The sequence below is a fragment of the Tiliqua scincoides genome, chromosome 2 (assembly GCF_035046505.1).
Source record: "Tiliqua scincoides isolate rTilSci1 chromosome 2, rTilSci1.hap2, whole genome shotgun sequence".
NCBI lineage: Eukaryota > Metazoa > Chordata > Lepidosauria > Squamata > Scincidae > Tiliqua > Tiliqua scincoides.
The window spans coordinates 181675179-181696511 of NC_089822.1; the positions used below are offsets into that span (position 1 = coordinate 181675179).

The following is a 21333-nucleotide window of genomic DNA, read 5'->3' on the forward strand; positions in this document are numbered from 1 at the left end:
CAAGGTGAAAATCATATGGGAGTTGACCCAAGAGGAAGCCCCACTGAGAATAGCAGGACTTCTGAGTAAACATGGAATAGGAGTGAGAGCCCCTCGCAAGCCCCAAATCTTCGTGATCAGGACAAAACAATCAGCAGCTTTGCTGCCCCCCCCCCCAAAGTAGCTCCAAGGTGAGCATTTGCTGACAACCTTGGGCATGATGGGAAATGTAGTCCTCGCTTCTAGGAGCGCTTTTTTGATGGACGGAGAAGCGCTAGGCTTCCTGGGATTTGTAGTTCAAAAGTGTGCCAATGTGCTTTGTCGCCAAGAGCGCAGCAACTTCGTGTCCCAGCAGGCTTTGCGGGGGAACTAGAATCTCGCCCTTATTCTCGGTGCATTGTGGGGGAACCGGCGGCGTGGAGTGGTGGAGAACGCAGTCGGGAGCAGGTGTTAGCAGGAGAACCTGAGAGTGACAGGCAGGGAGCTATGACGGTGAGCACAGGCGGGCCATGAGGAGTCTCTCCCACCGCTCTGACAGTGAGATAGCTGGGTTGTTACAGCCCAAGCCTAGGCCTGTCTACTCAGAAGTAGGTCCCATTGTAGTCAATGGGGCTTACTCGCAGGTAAGTGTGGCTAGGTTTCAGACTTGGTGCCCAAGCCTAGGTATGTCTACTCAGAAGTAGGTCCCATTGTAGTCAATGGGGCTTACTCACAGGTAAGTGTGGCTAGATTTCAGACTTGGAGCCCAAGTCTAGGCATGTCTACTCAGAAGTAAGTTCCATTGTATTCAGTGGGGCTTACTCCCAGGCCAGTGTGGATGAGATGAAAAAGGTTGAAAATCACTGGGTAAGGGATACTCAACCTGTATTGTAATTGAGCATCTATATGCAAATGTGCCCATTTTGCATAATTTCATGTGATTCCTGTTCAGATAATTGTTCGGGTTTCTTCATCCAGCTTTGAGGTCTGGCATTTAGTTATCCAGCTGACACTTAGTGGAAGCTTTTAGAGTTTGGTAGCAACTAGGTCCAGTCAGACTTTATAATCTAAAGAAGTAGGATCTGAACTCATTTTTTAAAAAAGTGTGTGGAGGTGTTAATTTTTGTGTAAATGTTACTGTTTTTCTTTTAGCACAATAGCCTTGAACCATTTATAAAAAATGACTCTGGTGGTTGATGTTTAGGGTGTGTATTAAGTGTTGTGTTCAGTCCTGCCATTGGATTCTAGAGAAATTCTATATTTACTTTTGTGAACTTTTAAAGCTAATTCATTGAATAAAAGATTTTTCTTACTCTCTTTTGTGTTTCTTAAAGGAACGGAAGGGGACAGCTAAAGTAGACTTCTTAAAGAAGATTGAAAAGGAAATCCAGCAGAAGTGGGAGAATGAGAAAGCATTTGAGGCTAATGCAACTGATGATCCAAGCCATAAAAGGTAGGGGATATTCTTTCGGGAGCTAGCAGAAATGTGCGCGGGGGGGGGGGGAGAAGAGGAAGAAGAAGAAGAAGGAAAGAAAGAATTTGTAGTTCTGAACAATGTTAAATAACCAATTCTGCAATTACTCCTGTGACCTAGGGTCCAATCCTATCCAATTCTCCAGTGCTGGTGCAGTGCTGGTGCCAGTGGGATGTGTGCTGTATCCTGTGGTGGAGGGGCAGTCACTGGGGCCTTCTCAAGGTGTGGGAACATGTGTTCCCTTACCATGGGGCTGCATTGTGGCTACACCGGAGCTGGAAAACTGAGTAGGATTGCCCCCTTAGTTGGCAGCAAGTCATTTCATTTTGGACAATGCGCATTACTTTTGGATTTAGTCTGTATACTGTGTATACAGTATACTGTATACTGTGTATACAGACTACACTAATTAAATTGTGGGACATGCAGAATTAACTGCATTGGACAGAAGCACCTGTATAGTGGGATCAAAACCCCACTAGAAGAGGTAAATCCACAGAAGATCCAAATAGCAGTAAGGAAAGATCAGGAACTAGAATTGACAGTGTAAGTCTGTGTCTAGGTATTTTCATGTTAGATTGCAGAATGGGGTTGACAGTGCATGTTCAATTATTTTCACATGGAAAGAGATATGTCAGACCTTGAAACATCTTAACTAGTAGGAATTATAATCATAAGTCAAATAAGAATTAGGCAAGTCATTTCTGTGATACTGGCAAATTATATTCTGGATGATGTCTCTCCAGTTTGTTACCTGAAAGTTGTCTCTGAAAGTTGCCCAGGTGATTTATTGGTCCTGGTGCTAGTGATCCCTCTGCATCCTCTCTTCAGATGATGGGAGAATCTTCTAGTGATCCTCTCTTCAGATGAAGAGAGAGTCTGCTTTAGAAATACAAGCATGTCCTCTTATCCCTGCAGATAGCCAAAAACACGAATATGGGTGTTTTGGTCCCCATGGTCGAAACCCTCCTGAGGCAAAGGGAGCTCTGCTTCCCTCCTCTTCACAGAGGCTTCTGAGTTCAGCAGAGGCTGTGGACATCTGTCTGCAGCCTCTACTGAGCTCAGAGGGCACGTGCGCTCGGGGGGCACTGTGAACCCGATCCATGGATAACTGAATCCATAGATACAGGATCCATGGATACAGGGGCCCCTCTGTACACAATAGAGTCACATATAGGTCCTCGTAATCTTCAGATTCAGGACCTGCAAATTTAACCACCACGGATTCCGAATCCATGGTGGAGGACCAGATCTGAGCTCCCAGATTTGACTGGAGGTGTTCTCTGGTCACATCTGGGAGGCTTTCTGAGGCTCACAGAAGCTGCACACGGCCTCTGTGGTCCTCTGAAACAACTCTGGACATGACCAGAGAATGTCTCTGGTCGCATCTGAAGGTGCTATCTACAAATGGAAAGAATGATAGAAGAGGGAAAGTCATGTTGGATGGGATAGCAAAGAGTAGAGGCAGAAGAAGGAAATGTAACCAACCAACTATTTCTGTCCTATAGTTTTTGTCTTTATGTAAAACAGACAGACTGGGGAAGAAGGGTGTTTAGTTTCGTTCAGTGCTCCTTGAAATTTTCAGGTGATCATTAGGATTCTGTTTAAAGTGAATTCCAGTAGAAAATTTCTATAAGTATAACTTGTTTGCAGAAAACAGCTGTTTATATTTAATTATTAGAGTAATAACATTTTTCAGTTGAAGCCTAATGAACCATTATGAAAGAAATATTTAGCACATTAGATGTCACATTTTTATAGAATGACTTCATATGGTTGTGTAAATGTGTGGGAGAGAGGTTGAAATCCAAGTAGAGGTTGAAATCCAAGGAGGATTTGGGTACATGTTTGATTATGTAAACCTACAGTCTGTACTGGTGGATGAAAGTTATGGACATTGCAGAAATGGATGAAATGATGACCTTACTCAAAGAGAAATCAACAGACAATTTTATGAAGAATGGAAACCCATTATTGACTTTCTGTATGAGAGAGAATAATGAGTTAACGAGTTGTGGATTTGAAGATTAGTTTGAAAGGAATAGAGAACATTGATTAGAAATAATCTGAAATGGATTTCTTAAGACAAAATAAGAGGGACTGTTGGAGACATAACATATGTATGGGTGGAAATTGAGAGTATTAAGATATAGTGCTGTAAGTAATTGGAATGGGGTGGGCAAACTTTCAACTTTAGGGATCCTGGACCTTTAATGGTTTTGTAGGAGAAATAATTCAGCAGGTACAGCTTGTCATCTATGAGATGACAAGCGGCACCTGCTCACATTTCCTCTTCTATACAATTATTAAAGGTTCAGGATACTGAAAGTTTGCCTACCCCTGAATTTAGAATATTGACTCAGCCAGTGCTACATTATTAGAGGCATTTTTAAAATTTATCTTTAATGTTCTTGTCTGTCTGTTTTTTTCTTCTTTTAGTGTGTTTTTTTCTGCACATTTTCTTAAAAAAAACACAAAACATACAGTCTCTACATGAATCACTGTTTTGTTCCAGATGAAATGCCCGTTCAGTATTTCAAAAGAAGTGCTTCCTTAAACATTTTTGTAATTCGCCCTGAACAGTGGAGTTTAGGGTTGCCATCTTAGTTGTCTTTTGGGTTAATTTCTGCAAATTGGGTAATGTGTATTTACCATTTTGTAATCTCTACTCAGCAATGGCAAATATTTTGTCACCTTTCCCTATCCATACATGAATGGCCGGCTTCATCTGGGACACACTTTTTCTTTATCTAAATGTGAGGTAAGAATTTCACTTTATTGTCAACTTAAAAAGGGCCTCTTCAAGGAAAATACAGTTTTGGTGTTTAGCCAATTTAGTGTTGACTTAAACACTCATTGTTCAACAAATAATAGTGAGATAATGCTTCTAGTGTATCCTCTTTATTTTAACCCTTGTACGTTTAATAAGAAAACATATGATATCTGGAGACAAGCTACAACTGTGTTCCAACCTTTGTCTTGCCTTCCTGCTTTTATTTTTCTTTGATTCCAATGTGCCTGAGAGACCAGCTCTGTCTTGTATCCTTTTACAAACTCTGTGGCTAATTCTCACTTAGGTGGTAAGCCTGTGTCTGTGTGTTTCACTTTAGACTGCAGATGGGGTTGACATTCAATGCTCAATGTCGCTTCCCAGGGAAAGTGAGATGTCAAGATGTTCTAGCCTAGCCTCTTCCTGGAAATACTAATTTTCTTTATGAATGGAATTGTCTTGTATGAAGGAGTACGCATGAACCCCCATGTGCAGTCTGAAGTGGTATAGTCCTGGCTTGGCTTTACCATCCCAGTAAGAATGAGAGGCAGTAGATTGACATAAAAATCTCTTTGTCATATCATCCAAGCATCATTTCAGGAGGCACAGGCATTTAAGAGGTTGTCTTTAATAGTTGTCCTTTGACTGATTTTTTTTTTAAACTTTAGACTTGCCTATGTACCTTCCAGAATAGCTGGAAAATTTTTCATTTGGACTTGTTTGGATAGTGTCTGGAGGCTTTAACATTTGTTGGTTTTCTCTAACCAATTTGATTAAGTTTTATACAAACTTTTGAAAATATTGTTTCCTGTTTTAGAGCCTTTGAGAAAAATCAAATTGTTATAGTGTTTAGACCAGCGGTTCCCAAACCTTTTAGCATCGGAACCCACTTTTGATGACAATTCTGTCAGGACCCACCTAGGTTTACCAGACTTTTGAAAAAGGAGACATTTATTTATTCTGGTTGAAACAAACAAAGACCCTCAAACATTTATTTCCCTATATTTGCGTATGCTTGATGTCTAGCAGCTACAATATCTGATTTTTGAGTAGCTTTATGTCTTGAGGCAATTACTTATCTGGCCTTTCCATCATCCTTTGGTGACCCACCAGTGGATCCTGACCCACAGTTTGGGAACCATTGATTTAGACTGTTTCTACTCTTGATTATATTGTAAAGATGTTGGGATTACTTATTACAGTTCTGATCTTTATACAACTGCTCCAATGCAGAATGTGAATCACAGACTTTCTTTGTAAGGGAGAATGTCTTAGAAGCAATTCTCATCTTTTAATGTGAAATGCAAGCCCAGCCCATTTCAGAATGTTAGATGTTTCTGATCTTTTTTACCACCCCGCATGCTCCTTGTATGCCAATTCTTTAAAAACTAATTTTGATATTGTCGATATTATTGTTTATTGCTTGCTATTATTTTCATGTTTTCTTCAGTTTGCAGTAGGGTACCAGAGGCTAAAGGGAAAAATCTGCCTGTTTCCTTTTGGATTGCATTGCACTGGCATGCCCATTAAGGTAAGATCAGGGCTCTGTTTTCCACATGTGATTTCCCTTCCCACTCCACAGATGACCTTTCAAGTTCTGTACTAAAGGATCATGTGCTCTGTGTTCAGACGCAAAGTGCTGTACTGACCTGTGCATCAGATTTAGAGTCAACAGAGGTATGTCATGTACACATTTTTGTAGGTGTGTTGTAATTGAATATTTTGGGAATTTTTGCTTAAGAGCAGAAGTGTGATTTGCTAATTACCATAGTAAATAATGCTCATGCAGGTTGGCTTATCATTTGTTGCCAAAAGGTGACAGGCTAGGATCCAGTGAATTGTTTTAGGTATTCGTTTCCGGGCCCAATTCAAGGTGCTGGTATTGACCTTTAAAGCCCTATACTGCTCTGGACCAGGGTATCTTAGAGATCGCCTGCTCCCGTACAATCCGGCTTGTCCTCTTAGGTCATCAGAGAAGGCCTTTTTACAAGTGCCGCCGCCTAGGGAGGTACGTGGGGCGGCTGCAAGAAATAGGGCCTTCTCAGTAGTGGCGCCAACGCTATGGAACTCCCTTCCCCCTGACTTAAGAATGGCTCCCTCTCTTGAGACCTTTCGGCGAGGCCTGAAGACCCTTCTGTTTAAACAGGCCTTCTGAGTTCTCGGCCTTTTAACATCTTTTAATATTTTTTACAGGCCTGATTCTTTTATGACTTGCTGCTGCTCTATGCTCTTTTTACCTATTTTTTACTCTGACTGCTGTTTTTTATGATGTATGAACATGTTTTTATTTGTTTTTAAATCATGTTTTTATATGTTGTAAGCCGCCTTGAGTCCCTTTGGGGAGAAAGGCGGGATAAAAATAAAGTTGTTGTTATTATTATTATGCCCCGAGGGATTTTTTTAAAACTTTGAAAAGCAGGTATGTTGCTATTTGCAATACCTCATTGTACTCTGATTTTGAAAGGTTCCTTAGTTTCAGAAACAGTTTGCTAGAGATGGGGATGTAGTGTGGCTGCTCTTTAAGAAACCAGCCCAGAGCTCATTTGGCCCTAGTGATGTTGACCCTGGCCACTGGTGAGAAAATGGGTAGTGACCAACTGAGCTGCTGAAAGATGTCTTATTGTGGTATTCACTATATGGGGAGAAGGGTTCTATTTAGATGAAATAGTTGCTATTCTTCATTGTCAGAGTATGTAACTATTAACAGGAACTTGGTATTGTGGTTAGTAACCTAAGACTTAAGCATCAATAGTTGTAACTTAACAGCTTAATTTAACCTGGCAGTAGCTAGTAAATTATCTCCCTGGTTGCATTACTGTTCTTAACATCTTTTTTGGAGGATAAAATTACTAGGCTGTGTACTTGAGAATTTGCTGATTGTCAGTGAACAAACCTACTTGGGAAACCAGAATGACTGGTTTATAGCATTTTGTGAACTTCAACTGTTGCAGTAGGAAAGTGCTAAGATGCCAAATTTGGAAATGTCAAAGCAGTTGGTCCTAATGCATGGTTGTACCATTCTTTTAACTGTAGCCACTGAAGTGTTGTGGTTTTCCCACAGGCATGTGCAGATAAATTGAAAAGAGAAATGGAGTTGTATGGCTGCCCACCAGAATTCCCTGATGATGATGAGGAGGAAGAACAGCCAAAGGGAGAAGAAGTTGTAATCAAAGACAAGGCTAAAGGCAAAAAGGTATTGCTTAAAAAGTGAATACTTCATAGTGCCACCCACTATTTGTTTGCATCCCAGAAGTACAGCTGTATACTTGCTTATCTCCTCCTGAAATTTAAATTCTGTATTAGATTTATTCAAGCTTCTAGCATTGTAGTACTTCTGTTAAGGTTCTTGCATACATGTGATGCTGCCCTGTATTTGGTCTTCTGGCTATATGCTGTGTCTTCTCTTTTTCTTTAAAGAGTAAGGCTGCTGCTAAGACTGGCTCTTCAAAATACCAGTGGGGAATCATGAGGTCTTTAGGTCTCTCTGATGAAGAAATAATGAAGTTTTCCGAGGCTGAACATTGGCTTGACTACTTCCCACCTCTGGCTATTCAAGATTTAAAGAGTATGGGACTGAAGGTATTCGATATTTGTAAAACTATTGTTTTAAAAAAATGGTTCTCTTGGTCAGATTTTCCCCTGAAAGAATCTACACTTTTATATTATGCTGCTGCTGTTTTTGATATTTTTGTTCCATCCATGTACATGGCATTGTACACAGTGTGACAAGACAGGGCCTGACCCAGAGGGGCTTACAAGCTAGATACTAGCACTAGGGAATAATAGAGGCAGTGGTATAGCTGACTGGTATGCTGTCTTGGAGCACACAGTTTGTCCCGCCACTCCCTCTGCCCTGAAAATAATTGTGATGATGTGATGAAGCCACCGCTGTTACTTCTGGGTCACGTGGGGCCAGGCCACTGGCTTCAGTGGAAGCAGCTGGCTTGGTTCCAAGAGACCACACCGAGAATGACTGCCTGCCCGCCCCTGCAGTCATTCTTGGTTCAGTTGAGCACTGCTTAGAGCGAGGTCAGCTGATGCTGGCAACCTCTCTTTGAACAAGGAAGGGGCAGGACCAGGGCCTAGGAGACAGGGATAAAGGGGGTAATTTGTACCTGGGCCTAGGGTCAAAAAAGGGGGCCCAGGAGCCAAAGGAGGGGGCCCTGAAATTTCCTGGGATCTGACATTTTCCTATCTACTCAGACTTGTTGCCCACACAGGATGCTGGGGATACTACCATGAGCATGTGACTGCAGCTACTAGCAAGCCGTATATGCTGGGCTGAGGAATGCATACAAGGCATTCCTTAACACAGTGTCAAACCTGGGAGGAAACTGGCCTCCTACAGTAGCTATTTGGCTTGTGGATCTGCTTACCATGAAGGAGTGTACAGGAGCTCAGGGACACAGCTGCAAGACTACAGCTGCTGCAGAAGCAAGTTTTGGTACATATGGGACACTTTCTATTCTAGTTTGAGCCTAAATATGATGATGCTAATTTTCTGCATAATTTTCTATATTTAAAAGATTTTAGAGTGATTCAGGAATGTGTTTGGTTTTCCACATGACTGTATCTAGGTGCCAATGCCACATGAGCGCCAAAGACTTTTCCAGCTGTCTCCACCCTCCATCATCCTGTTTGGCCTTTCCCTAACCCCATTCTGCCCACCCATCACCACCCTGTGATGTGTTTCATCCATGCCCCTTTGCAAAGGGGCCTAAATAAAACTTCATACCTCCTGATAAAATTCTTCTCAGAAGCCCTGGTCAGCACCCCAGCAGCTGTAGTAGGGCAGCATTGCTGTCTCCTGTGGAGTACTGCCCAGACTCACAGTATCCCTATGTCTCTCCCCCCCAGCTGTGCGGCTGAACAGAGGACGGTATGTAGAATGGAAGCCGTGTAAAAGGGGAAGCTTTTGTGATGGTCTCAGTTACACATAAAAATAACATCAATGTATTGGATTCAGTATTTTAAGAGTATTTCCTAAACAGATCTACATAATCATAGCAAATATTTGGATTTACTTATTTCAGAGAAAGTACCATTTTAAGATTCAGATAACTTGCACTAAAAGCTGTTGTTGTGATCCTAAAGATTGATTAGTTCATGCATGATCCTTATGCTGGTCTAGTGAAAATGTTTTTGTTCCACTTGAACAGTTGGTGTTGTACCACAAACTGCTTTCTAAAAACTCTGTGTTGAATATTTATCAGAAAACTTTTACACCCCCCCCCCCTTGATTGCAAAATCAGTTTACTATCTGGTATGGAGGACTGGTTTTTTAGGAACAAAACTTGGACAGCCCAATCCTACCTAAGTTCACCCACACCGATGCAGCATTGCTGGAGTTGGCTGCGCTGCATCCTGAAGGGGAATTTAGCAGGCAGAAAGTCTTCTCGGGGTAAGGGGATATTTGTCCATGCGATGACCCAGTCTGACAGCCCTGGCCTCTGTCCCCTTAAGGGGAGGGGGCAAGGAAGTGACGCGAAGCCTAGGATCAGCTCCAGCAGGAATTGCTCCTTGCACTGATCTTCAGCCTTCCTGTAGACACTGCTAACTGATGCAGTGTTGCAGTGTGCTTTCTGGCACACTTGCGAAAGCATGTGCCAGTGGAGCTAGCAAAAGAATTGTGTCATAAATCTCGTTAAGCAAATGAAACTAGTTGCTGTTCTTTAGTTTCTAGTATATGGGTGAAAGGCAAACTGAATTTAGGGAAGGGGCCGTAGTGGTTGAGCACCAGTTTTGCAGTCAGAAACTTCCAGGTTCCATCCTGGCATTCCAGGTAGGGCTGGCAATAACTCTTGTCTGAAAACCCTGGCCAGCCACTGCTAATCAGTGTTGGCAATACTTAACTGAGTGGACCAGTGGTCTGACTTGGATAAGGTAGTTTCCTGTTTTTTATTAAGTTGAACACCTAACAGTGCGATAATAACTTACCAAGAATGTTGGATACCCTAGTCTTTATTCTTCATTTTTGTATTTTTTTTCAGGTGGATTGGAGGCGTTCCTTTATCACCACAGATGTTAATCCCTATTATGATTCTTTTGTACGATGGCAATTTCTAACCCTGAAGGAAAGAAATAAAATTAAATTTGGAAAGCGGTAAGTAGACTCCTTTATTGTGTCTATTGTGTAGTTCTTAATAATGGACTACAGTCCCTTCTTGCCCATCTATTTTCACTTCTTCAAAAATATAACTTTATCTTGTGTACACAGATCCATTTTGCCAGGAGTTGGCTTGGTATGAGGATTTGTGGAAGTTTCTTTGGGAATGTTAGAGAATACTGATGCACTTTCATACACTGATAAGTTGTCCCCTTGCTGCAATAAGGATTCATGACTTGTTCAAATCAGGAATTTCCTGATAAACCGGATTAGGTAATTAATGGAAACAATGCGCAAAATATGCAATAAAGCTGCAGATAATGCTTGCATTTTTGATAGTAAATGAATGGATCTGTGCAAAAGCACAGCAGCAACATCTGTATGTTGGCAAAGTGGGAAGGAATCTACTTGTGCAACCCTAAGTTAAATAATAAACATCTGGTTCTTGAAGATAATAAAATCCCACAATCTAAGTATAAATTGGGTCCTTTGGTGGCCTGATTTGAGGGTTTTTCTGTGGGAGGGTGAAAGTGAATTAAGAATCCAAGAACAGCACTTCTCACCTTTCATTTTAAACAGCAACTTTCTCCCTGCAATTGTTTTACACAGAGTTCAGCTAAGTGGAGCTATTGATGGCATGTGTGTAATCCAGAGTTGGCACTGTGACCTTCAAATCCAGAGGGTTCCCTGCCCAATCTCTGGCACGCACAGATAGGTAATGAATGAATTTGTCTTTTAGATACACTATTTATTCACCAAAAGATGGACAGCCATGCATGGATCATGACAGGCAGACAGGAGAGGTAATGCTTTTTTAAAAATACATTTGACTATTGATAGCTTAGAGTCTTTTAACAAAGGAGGGGAAAACAGTGCAATGTGTTTGAATTGATGTGTTGGCTCTTGGGCAAGTTCTTTTGATCTTATCCACTATGTGTGTAACTGGCAATTTGCTTTATTTACATTCTCCTGACTCTACCTATTCCCAACTTGATCTTTGTGTAGATTTTATCACCTGGTAATGATGGATCCATTCCTTAGATCAGGGATCTCTAAACTTTTCGGCCAAAGGGCCGCATCAGATATCTGGCACAGTGTCGAGGGCAGGGGGAAAAAATTAAATATAAAAATTTAAATAAATTAGAGATGGAACTTAATGAACAAATGGGCTCAAATGTCCAGGATTTCTCCAGGCACCAACACAACCAAGAAGTAAAGCACACACTTAAATGGTCCCTCGTTCCCCCACCCCACAAGCACAACTCTGGTTGTGTTTGGTCAACTGGGCCAGAGGCGCTCAAGGGATCAGAGGCTGGCCATGGGCTGGATAGAGGCTCTTGACAGGCCGCATCTGGCCCCCGGTCTGGGGTTTGGAGACCCCTGCCTTAGATGAAAAGTCATTGTTCAGCAGAGAAAGTGCAGGAATTAGCATTGTTGCTGAAACACGGACTAGTCTAGCATATGAAAACTAGTATACTTCTGGACATCTGATTAAATTCTGAACTGACTCCATAAGTGCCAGATGATATAGTACTGATTATTGCTTCTTTGGTGGCTTTTTAGGGTGTGGGACCTCAAGAATACACTTTAATAAAAATAAAGGTGGTAGAACCTTACCCTCTGAAACTGAGGTAAGTCTCTTGCATCATTATTAGTAGCCTAATTAGAAAAAAAAGTGTTCTCTAAATGTTCCAATTTAATACACTTGTAATATTTTGCAGTAGAAATGTAGGCTGCCAGCAAGAGAGATAAAATGGATAACTTTTGTATCGCTGGTAAGGCTTGAATTTGCTAACAAAGGATGTGGTGACACTAAGCTACTGGCTTAGATAATTCTAAAGAGTGATAGGTCTCTCTGGCTATTAGTGTGATAGCTACATGAAATCACCAGGTTCAGAGGCAGAATGAATGACTGGTTATCGGTTTGAGAGGAGAATGGGGAAATAGGGGGAGGGCTGTTTCTGATTTCCTTGATTCCTATATCTGGCTGCTTTTGGACATGGGATTCTGGACTAAGTTGACATTTAGCTTGACCCAGAAGGGCTCTTCTTATGGCATTAAGTTTTTCCCCCTCACACATATTGTTACCACTATAGTAAGTCCTCATTGAAAGTTTTGTTTTAAAGTTGATGAGAAAAAAGGATTCTTGGTCAGGACCACTGTTGGTGTGGAATTTGCATGTTCTCCCCATGTCTGCATGGTTTTCTCTGACCAGAAAACTCACATTTATTTCAGTGTTTAATATTAGAAGTGTTTGGGGTCTTTATTTAGAAGTTTGATGTTTTTGTGACCAGAAATATGCTGTAGGAACGTAACTCTTGTTCATGTATCTATTACCTATCTACTAGGTAAAATTGATTTTGTTATACTGTAAGTTGTTTTACTTAAAGTTGCAGTTCCCAAGAACCTATTGACAAGTGAGGACTTGCTGTAGTGATGTGAGTCAGTCTAAGAGTAGCAACTGCTTATGGTTGTCTCTGTTCATGTGAATTCCTATATGTAGTTCTTAATGGAGGTTGCATGTAGAAATGCACACTGAGTATTCTTTGAGGAAAAAAGGTCTTTCTGCTCAAGTTTTTAAATTTATAGAAATAGGGTTTTCTTTGTCTTGTACTCTGTAAAGTGAATATGAAGAACAACTTCTTCTTATGTAATGACAGTGTCATTTTCTTTGACTTCGTTCTTTCTCTCCTTAAGCAACTTGTGCCGGGCTCTGTTAACTCCTTTTCATGCAGCTCCTGTGCAAATAGGTTTGGAAATGCTGTCCAATACTGTAGGCTCAAAAATACTTGCTACAGATAGGATGGATGGTTTTAGGATATCTTGCATTCTAAAGAAATGCACTATAGGTGCAGATCAGATTGCTGTGGTTGACCAGGCTTTCTTAGGAATCTTATTGAACTGATCTGATCAAGCAGGATGTTTGTGGATTGTAGTTTCACTACCAGTTTAATTTGATCAGTGTTCTCAAAGCTGAACATGTGTATTACATAAATGATACCATGCATAAAGGGATATTGACCATAGGCTTATAGCATTTGAAATAGTGTAGTTTTAGCTCCTCAGATTATGTTTGGGGAGCTTCTCGCATACAATCACTGCCCTATTACTTTCCTAGCTACCTTCTCTTTCTTTTACAGTGGTCTTAAGGGAAAGAACATCTTCTTAGTTGCTGCGACTCTCCGACCAGAGACCATGTCTGGGCAGACTAATTGCTGGGTTCGCCCTGATATGAAGTACATTGGCTTTGAGACTGTGAATGGAGATATTTTTATTTGCACACAAAGAGCTGCCAGGAATATGTCCTACCAAGGTTTCACCAAAACCACTGGAGTCGTACCTGTTGTGAAGGAGCTAATGGGGGAGGTTAGTGTCTTCTGCCATGTGGCCAAGATGACTTGCATGACAGAAGATGACTTTGGGTGCTTGTTTTGCAGGCAAGCTTTGAGGAATGTTTAACTTGGGGTTTACTATGTACAGGTATAACCTAATTATCAGTGGATTTTTCACCTGCAATTCTATCTCAACATGAATGAGGTTGTCCATTTAAAGAAGAAGATAAACATTTCTTTAGGTAATGGTTAATGGCTTAAAATGCCGTGGTAACCTGGCAAAGCAGGCAGGCAATCAATCTCTCTTCCTCTCTCTGGGGCTTAGAACAGCTTTGTTTCAACTGGGAGGCAGACCCCTTCCTTCCCCCTGGAACTGATTTTCACTTTGCATTCTTTTGCTGCTCCAGTGGGAAGGGAGGGTTTGCCTCCCAGCTGAAACATAGCTGTTATACGTCTGGGAGAGGGGGAGGGAGATTGATCAATTGCCTGCCTACCCTGTTACTGTGGTAAGCAGGCTGTTTTTAAACTGCTGCCTAAAGGGTTTTTTAATTGCTTTTGTTTAACATGAAAATTGGCATCCACTGAGGTTTTTGGAACCTTTGCAGAGGCTGAGACTCAACCTGGACTATATTATGTACCATGTATTATGTCATTGTTAAGATGAAACTCAATTTTCTGGTGAAGTATGCAAAATCTTGGGGAATCTATGACTTGTCTCCAGGACCAGTGTTTATGTGGAAGTTGATGGCATCGAAGAGCAGATTTCCATGCTGAAGCGTAGAACTCTTTAAAAAGAGGGTGAGGAACGGTAGAAGTATGGGAATAGATATTCTGCAGAAATGCCTTAGTTTGCTATTGTGGGTTGAGCTGGTCTGTCTTTTTGTCTTTTTTCCCCCCTGGTGTGTATCCTGCTACATCTGGCCTTCTTCTGTAGCACAAAAGGTTATGAAACATCCCTTACACCAACTGATTAAAATCCCATCCATAAACCACTTTTGAAGATTATTTTTTGTTCAAAAGTTGATATATAAGTATCCTAAATAAATGTGCGAGTAGAAGGCACTTCTGTGAGTGGCCTGGGAGAGCAGCTCCTTGTGCCCCTCCAAGGGTTGGAGAACCTCTGGAGTAGCATGTGTGAGTGCACCTGGCAAGGAGGAGAATTCAATGCAACCCCACCCTTCATTCATTGAAGTCTTGAGATCCATGACTATATCGTAAACTTCTTGGTGATGCCTCAGTCAGAAGTGATCACATGACCATAATATAAGATGTACTATCCCTTCTTTTTTAATATTGTCTCTCTATTGTATAGGAGATTCTTGGAGCTGCTCTCTCTGCCCCTCTAACATCCTACAAAATAATCTATGCTCTTCCTATGTTGACCATTAAGGAAGATAAAGGTAAGGTTGTTGCCTCTTCCTCTGTGCACAATTAACAGCACCAACTGCTTTCCCCTTAGAGAATATTGGAGATACTTCCTCTGCAAGCACCACTCATTCAGCATTATACCTCTTGTGACGTATTGTGCTTTTGGATTTCATAGGCTGACCAGCAAAGGAATTGTCGCTAGATTATTTGACTTTTTTGGTTCTCATTCCAAGTCTGCCTCTTTCTGATGTCTTTTATTTTTTTAAAGTAATCACTGTTACTCCTTTTTGTTTTTAGTTCCTCCATCTTTTCTTTGTGTGACATGGCACTTTGTCAGCTTCATAATCCCTGAGCTGTGTCCAAGTTATCAGTAGAGATCCATTCTATTCCTGCTATGGAGTTCCAGGCAGGGAGCTGTCAGCCAGAATTGGTCAGAAAAAGCACAAATGATCTGAGGGTATTTTATGATTTCTGTTTCAGACCATGTTTCTGGAGTGTATTGTGATTTTTCATTGTAAACCTAAAGTAGGAGCTGCAATCTGCTGCTGTAATATCTACAAGTAACAGAGCCATTTGAATGACATTCATAACATTATTTTAAAATTATTTTGAATGTATGAATTTGTTAAATGGAGGTTCTTGTCATTAATGTTAGAAACTTTAAATGCAAAATTTTACCATAAAAATAAACCTATGATAATCTCTATTTCCTGAATATTGTTTGTAAGGAACTGGAGTAGTTTCAAGTGTCCCATCAGATTCCCCAGATGACATCACAGCTTTGAGAGATTTGAAGAAAAAACAGGTTAGCCTCTTAAACCTGCACCTTGAAAGCTATTTGCTTCTTTTAACTATGTTAAAAGACAACATGCTTAACTGTGTTAAAAGACAACAGCAAAAATAAGGAGTGTTTTCTTTGTGTCTCCTGGAAATTTTTATCAGGGACTTCTCATATTGCTTGCAACTGGTGATCATGCAGCTTTTACAGATGCAAGTCCAAGTTGTTTGCTATGAATCTCTTAAGTGTAAAGAGAAATATTTTCATGATCAAACATTCACTTATTTAAATTTAGCCAGTCAGTGTGTCAGTTGTGCAGCGACACTGATGTAAATCCACCACTCTTAATATAATCCACAGCACTTGTACCATTTAGGTGTTGCAGCTATGCTGTGGGGATGATTCTGTGGTGTTGATGAGTTGAGATCTGTCAATGACAGTCAGGTGGATAAAGAAGTACATGTTTGGTCCTGACCATATTAATCTGGGACTTTAAATGTGAAGGCAAGCACTGTAGGTTGAATTTAGAGAACTCACTGTAACATCTGAAAGGTGCTATACGGCCTCTGAGATGTGCTGTACCTTATACAAAACAACTGATTTCCTTCTTGTGAAGTTATTAAATCCCAAATATCACTCTGCTGCAAGGACCACCATTCTAGTGACTAGAAACTGGTAAATGCAAGTATACTAGACTTTTTGGGCACAGTATATCAGAAGGTAAAGGAAATAGGACAAAACTTAGGGCTGTCACCTGATTTAAAGAATTTGTAGCTGATTAATCATTTGGATAGATTGCACACATTACATACATTTACAAAAGTGAAAACAATATTTCTTAAGCACAAAGATTCACTTGTGCTGTTCTGAAACAAACTGTTTTTAATAGTGCACACATAGTGTAAACTGCAGGCGTATAATCTGAGAAAAGGCACTTAGCCTCATTCCCTATGAAAGAGGGAAAATGCCACAAACGAGATGCTTGCCATCTGCATTTTTTAAAAAAGCAGTTATTAAAAATTTTTATTTTAAAAAACAATTGTTGTTCATTTGTGGCATGTCTTTTGAAGTACAATCCTATGTTTGTCTGCCCAGAAGTCCTATTGCGTTCAAGGGGACTTACTCCCAGGTAAGTGTGGATTGCAATCAGAATTAATCTGATCATAATTGGTGTGTTAAATATTGCAGCCCAGTGAGCTAATGCTATTTTAAAAACATTATTGATTTGCTGTTCATAGTTTTTTCTTTTTAGTCTAAACACTTGTTTGTTTTTACAATTCTCATTGAAGAGAAGTTTTGGTGACGACATCTTGTTTTTAATTTCTTCACAGGCATTTCGAGCAAAGTATGGCATTAAAGATGAAATGGTCCTGCCATTTGAACCAGTGAGTGTAGCAAAGAATGCTCTTGTTGAACATGCATTGTTGGTCACCTGCATTTTAAGAGGTTGCATTATCCCTGAGAAATTTACATGTCTGTGATAAATATCTTCCAAATGCTTCCACAAGCAATATCAGATGGAGTCCTCAAATTCTCAATAGGTCAGGGGGGCACCCATTTCAGTTATTATGAACGGGCCAGTGGGGCACACATCGTTTCAGTTGGTTTATTTTCAGGATTGGATAATAGCAGATGAGATTTAGTGGGGAAGACCAGTAGTTAATGCATGCTCCTCTAAGTTAGAAGAGATTTCTTCCACCATTGCCTCAGCATTCTTGTTCAGCAGACACAGGGCCAGGAACTGCTCTTTGCTGATGTGATGTAGTTCTGCTCTGTGTTTTGAATTCAAATTACAAGTAATTCCTAAGGGCTTATTGAGAAACAATAAGGTTTGAAAATAGGAAATAGAACAGGTTTGGAAACCTGTCCAATAAGACAGACCAACTTAGAATTAGTTTCTCACTGTTTATTAATGAAAGCACAATAATATTCTTGATGCAATTTCCAAAACTAGGTAGCCTCGGGTCACTTCCAAAACTGTGTTTTTTAGCCATTGCATAGAATATTGAGAACCAAATAAGTGCAATGAATGATAATCGAAAACAAATTATAATTAAGAAACAACCAAAGCAAATTCCCAAGTCTATGATGTCTGTCCTGTCCTACAGAAATCCAATCCAATATTGTTTTTGGATTAATTAACAGGCCTGCGTTATCTTTTTACTGCCATAGTTTACATTTCCAACCTGTTGGACTATGAAAAAGCACATACTGTTAGTAGGCTGTAGAATATAAATTCCTTTTCTTTGATGGCTACAGGAGTCAAGATTGAATTATCTGCAGAACTTTTTATTCAATCTGGCAGTTGAAAACAAGCACTTTACTGTAGTATATTTTTATTCTCAGGTGCCCATCATTGAGATCCCTGGCTTTGGCAACCTTTCTGCTCCATTGGTCTGTGATGAGCTGAAAATCCAGAGTCAAAATGACAGAGAGAAGCTTGCAGAAGCCAAAGAGAGAGTGTACCTGAAAGGATTTTATGATGGAGTGAGTAAAAGATAACGAAAAAAGGGAGGTAAAATTTTTTGTTGAGACCTCTTGTGCCCAATACTGAGTTGAATTGTAAGTGAAAGAAATTACTTGGCACTTCATGCTGATTAAGCTAATGAATCTGCTAAAAGAGGAATGGCTTTTTTTCCATCAGAACCTGATTTAGGCACATCTGAACCTGTTCTTGGAGTGTTTTCATCCCTTCCCATTTAAGACCATACAGCTAATTTCTAAGGGCCAAATCCTGTCCAACTTTCCAGCACTGGTGCAGCTGCAATTCAGCCCTGAGATAAGGGAACAAAGATTTCCTTACCTTGAGGAGGCCTCTGTGACTGCCTATGCACCAAAGGTTGCAGCAGACACCCCATTGGCATGGCTGCACCAGGACTGGAAAACTGGAGAGGCTTGGGCCCTAGGTTAGCCATGAGTTAATTCATCCAAGAGGGGTGTGTGAGAGAATATCCATTTAACTGTATTAGAAATAAACTGAAATCATCTCTTGGTCATTTAGGTGCTCTGACCCTTCTGCTGCTGTTTTTCATTACTGCCCTGTTGTCCTATGTTGCTGGTTTTCAAGTTATCAGTGGCACTATCCTCTTTTAACCTTGTATTTTCTGTTATCCCCTTTTCTCTATGGCGCCAGTAGGTCTCTCTTTTAACATAAGACAATTTGATTGCCAATACCCTGTGTTTAATCCACCCCCTCCCAACATGATATGTGGATAATTCTTGATCTTTTTGCCTTGTTAGATCTGCAAGAGGTAAAACTGTCAGGACTGAAACCTCCAACTCAGTAGCAATCAGATTTGTGAAGCAAAATCTGCAGGCATTTCCTGTGAAGAGATTGGGGGGGGGGGGGTCCTTAGATACAAAATTTCTAAATCAAATTGTAATCTCTGCAATGTAATCCCTTTTTCAGATAATGCTGGTGGATGAATACAAAGGTCAGAAGGTCCAGGATGCCAAGAAACTTATTCAGAAGAAGATGCTAGACAAAGTGTGTAGTAGTTCCTTTTGGGGTTCCTTTATAAATATAAATATAATGCTTTGACAACAGCAAAGCACCACTTGAGCACTAAGTCAAGTGCTTTGGTTTTGTTGTAGAAGAAAAATTAATACTCCTGACCAGTCAGAGCTTTCTTCTTTTTTTCAGGAAGAAAAAAAAGCTTTTTTTGAAGCATTCTGGTTTTATTGTTTTTCCTTTTGTGAACTAATCCTTGTTTGCTAAAGACAAGCTTCATGAGCTTTGAAAGTCCCTTTTTAGGCACTTTAGATAGAAACAAAGTGTGGGATATTTGTAACTGGCAGGCTACAGTGAGATTTCAGTCTCTAAAATCTGATCTCTGAAGTTTTAAAAAAGAGAGCATTGCCTGCTTCCAGAACCTTGTCACTACTGAGTACCATGATACTATCAAATTATTTATCTAATGCAGGCCCAAATCCTAACCCACTTTCCAGCACTGGCATAGCTGTGTCAGAGGGGTGTGTGCTGCATCCTGCAGTTGGGTGTCACTCATGGAGGCCTCTTCAAAGTAAGGGAGTGTTTGTTCCCTTACCTAAGAGCTACATTGCCCTTATGTTGGTGCTGGAAAATGGGTTAGGATTGTGCTCGCAGTGGTTCTCACACATTTAGCACCAAGACCCACTTTTTAGAATGAGAATCTTTCAGGACTCACCAGAAGTGACATCATCAAGCAGGAAATTTTTCACAATCCTAGGCTGCAGTCCTCCCCACACTTACCCAGGAGTAAGTCCAATTAACTATATCATTATTAAAAGAATATACATAGTAGCGTGTTAAACGTACAGGTCTGTAACATTTCTCCAAATGCAGTCACATACCATGGGAGCATCAAGTCTAATATGTTAAAAAAAATTGAAATGAATGGGGACCCACCTGAAATTGGCTTGCGACCCACCTAGTGGGCTCCAACCTACAGTTTGAGAAACACTGATCTAATGAAATTATACATTTTTTTTTTCACAAGAGGGCAGTTGAAGGTTCTGCAAGTCTAATTTGATTGTGTGAATCATTAAGATTTTCCTGGAGCTAGATGGTATCATGCCAGTCCATTTAAGCTCTTATCCTAGATTATCTTTTACAAAACTGAACTCCATAATATGCACAAAAAATGCATGTAAAATTTAGTTTCATTCTGTGCATAGGAAATCTCTAGCACAGGTTGAAAATCATGTGCAAGAATGAATGAATTTACAGAATTTAGGTAGTTTACTCCCGCAAACTGCTTTAGCTGTTGCTGAATATGTTTATTTTATTTGTTACATGACTTACTCTTGTGTTACAGTACTTAAATCAACATCCTAAGATTGAAAAATGGGGCAGAGTTATATGGCTTATTTTATGACATAAACACTTATGAACACAAACATAGTTGCACCAATAATTTGAATGACAGTTCAATCGAACAGAGCCGTTAAAGATCGCATAGACAGCCCTTGACTGCCCTGCCATCACTCCATGTGCAGTACTTAAATTGTACAAGGAAGGCAATGAGTGTCAGTGTGTTGGACTTCCAGAAGGGTAGTAGTTTTAGTCTGTTACAGTAAAAGTAACCAGAAGTCCTGTGACACCTTTACAGATTAACAAATCCATTATGACATAAACTTCAGTGGGCTAGAAGGCCACTTTTTCCAGTGTATCATGGTAGTGTAGGGCAGGTTCTGACTCTGGCAAAAAAAACAAAACACCAGACTTTCCCTTATATGGGCTTTTAGATCTGTAACTTTGGTTCTGTCTGATATATCAGAGAACATTAGAACATGATTCTGGATTGTTAACAAATTATTTGTAAAATGACATTTGGGATGTCTGCATGACCAAAGCTGTGTCCTTGTTTCTTAAAATTATTGTTGCAGCATTTAAATTCTACCTTTTTACCTTATTCAGGGTGAAGCAATGATCTATATGGAGCCAGAGAAGCAAGTCATGTCTAGATCTGGAGACGAGTGTGTGGTGGCTCTTTGTGACCAATGGTGAGTTAGCTGTAAGTCAGAGGTAAATCTTCTCTCACGGTGTCTTTGTTTTCTTGCACCTGA

General features: G+C 40.3%; 1 protein-coding gene across 2 annotated transcripts in view; it reads left to right on the forward strand.

Moving 5' to 3' along the window:
* Window positions 1-387: 387 nt before the first annotated feature.
* The window catches only part of LARS1 (leucyl-tRNA synthetase 1), a 51103-nt gene continuing 30157 nt past the window's right edge, over window positions 388-21333 (forward strand). Inside the window, exons 1-16 of one of the 2 annotated variants that reach the window (XM_066613554.1) lie at window positions 388-471; window positions 1293-1411; window positions 4106-4193; window positions 5653-5733; window positions 7264-7395; window positions 7620-7781; window positions 10193-10305; window positions 11048-11111; window positions 11872-11939; window positions 13449-13674; window positions 14953-15040; window positions 15737-15813; window positions 17118-17171; window positions 18133-18273; window positions 19196-19273; window positions 21185-21270. In XM_066613554.1, the coding sequence (XP_066469651.1) occupies window positions 466-471; window positions 1293-1411; window positions 4106-4193; window positions 5653-5733; window positions 7264-7395; window positions 7620-7781; window positions 10193-10305; window positions 11048-11111; window positions 11872-11939; window positions 13449-13674; window positions 14953-15040; window positions 15737-15813; window positions 17118-17171; window positions 18133-18273; window positions 19196-19273; window positions 21185-21270 (1583 nt within the window). In that variant the 5' untranslated portion in view covers window positions 388-465. Of the gene's footprint in view, window positions 472-536; window positions 603-1292; window positions 1412-4105; window positions 4194-5652; window positions 5734-7263; window positions 7396-7619; window positions 7782-10192; window positions 10306-11047; window positions 11112-11871; window positions 11940-13448; window positions 13675-14952; window positions 15041-15736; window positions 15814-17117; window positions 17172-18132; window positions 18274-19195; window positions 19274-21184; window positions 21271-21333 lie in introns of those variants that run through there. The other variant, XM_066613555.1, reaches the window with a different exon arrangement.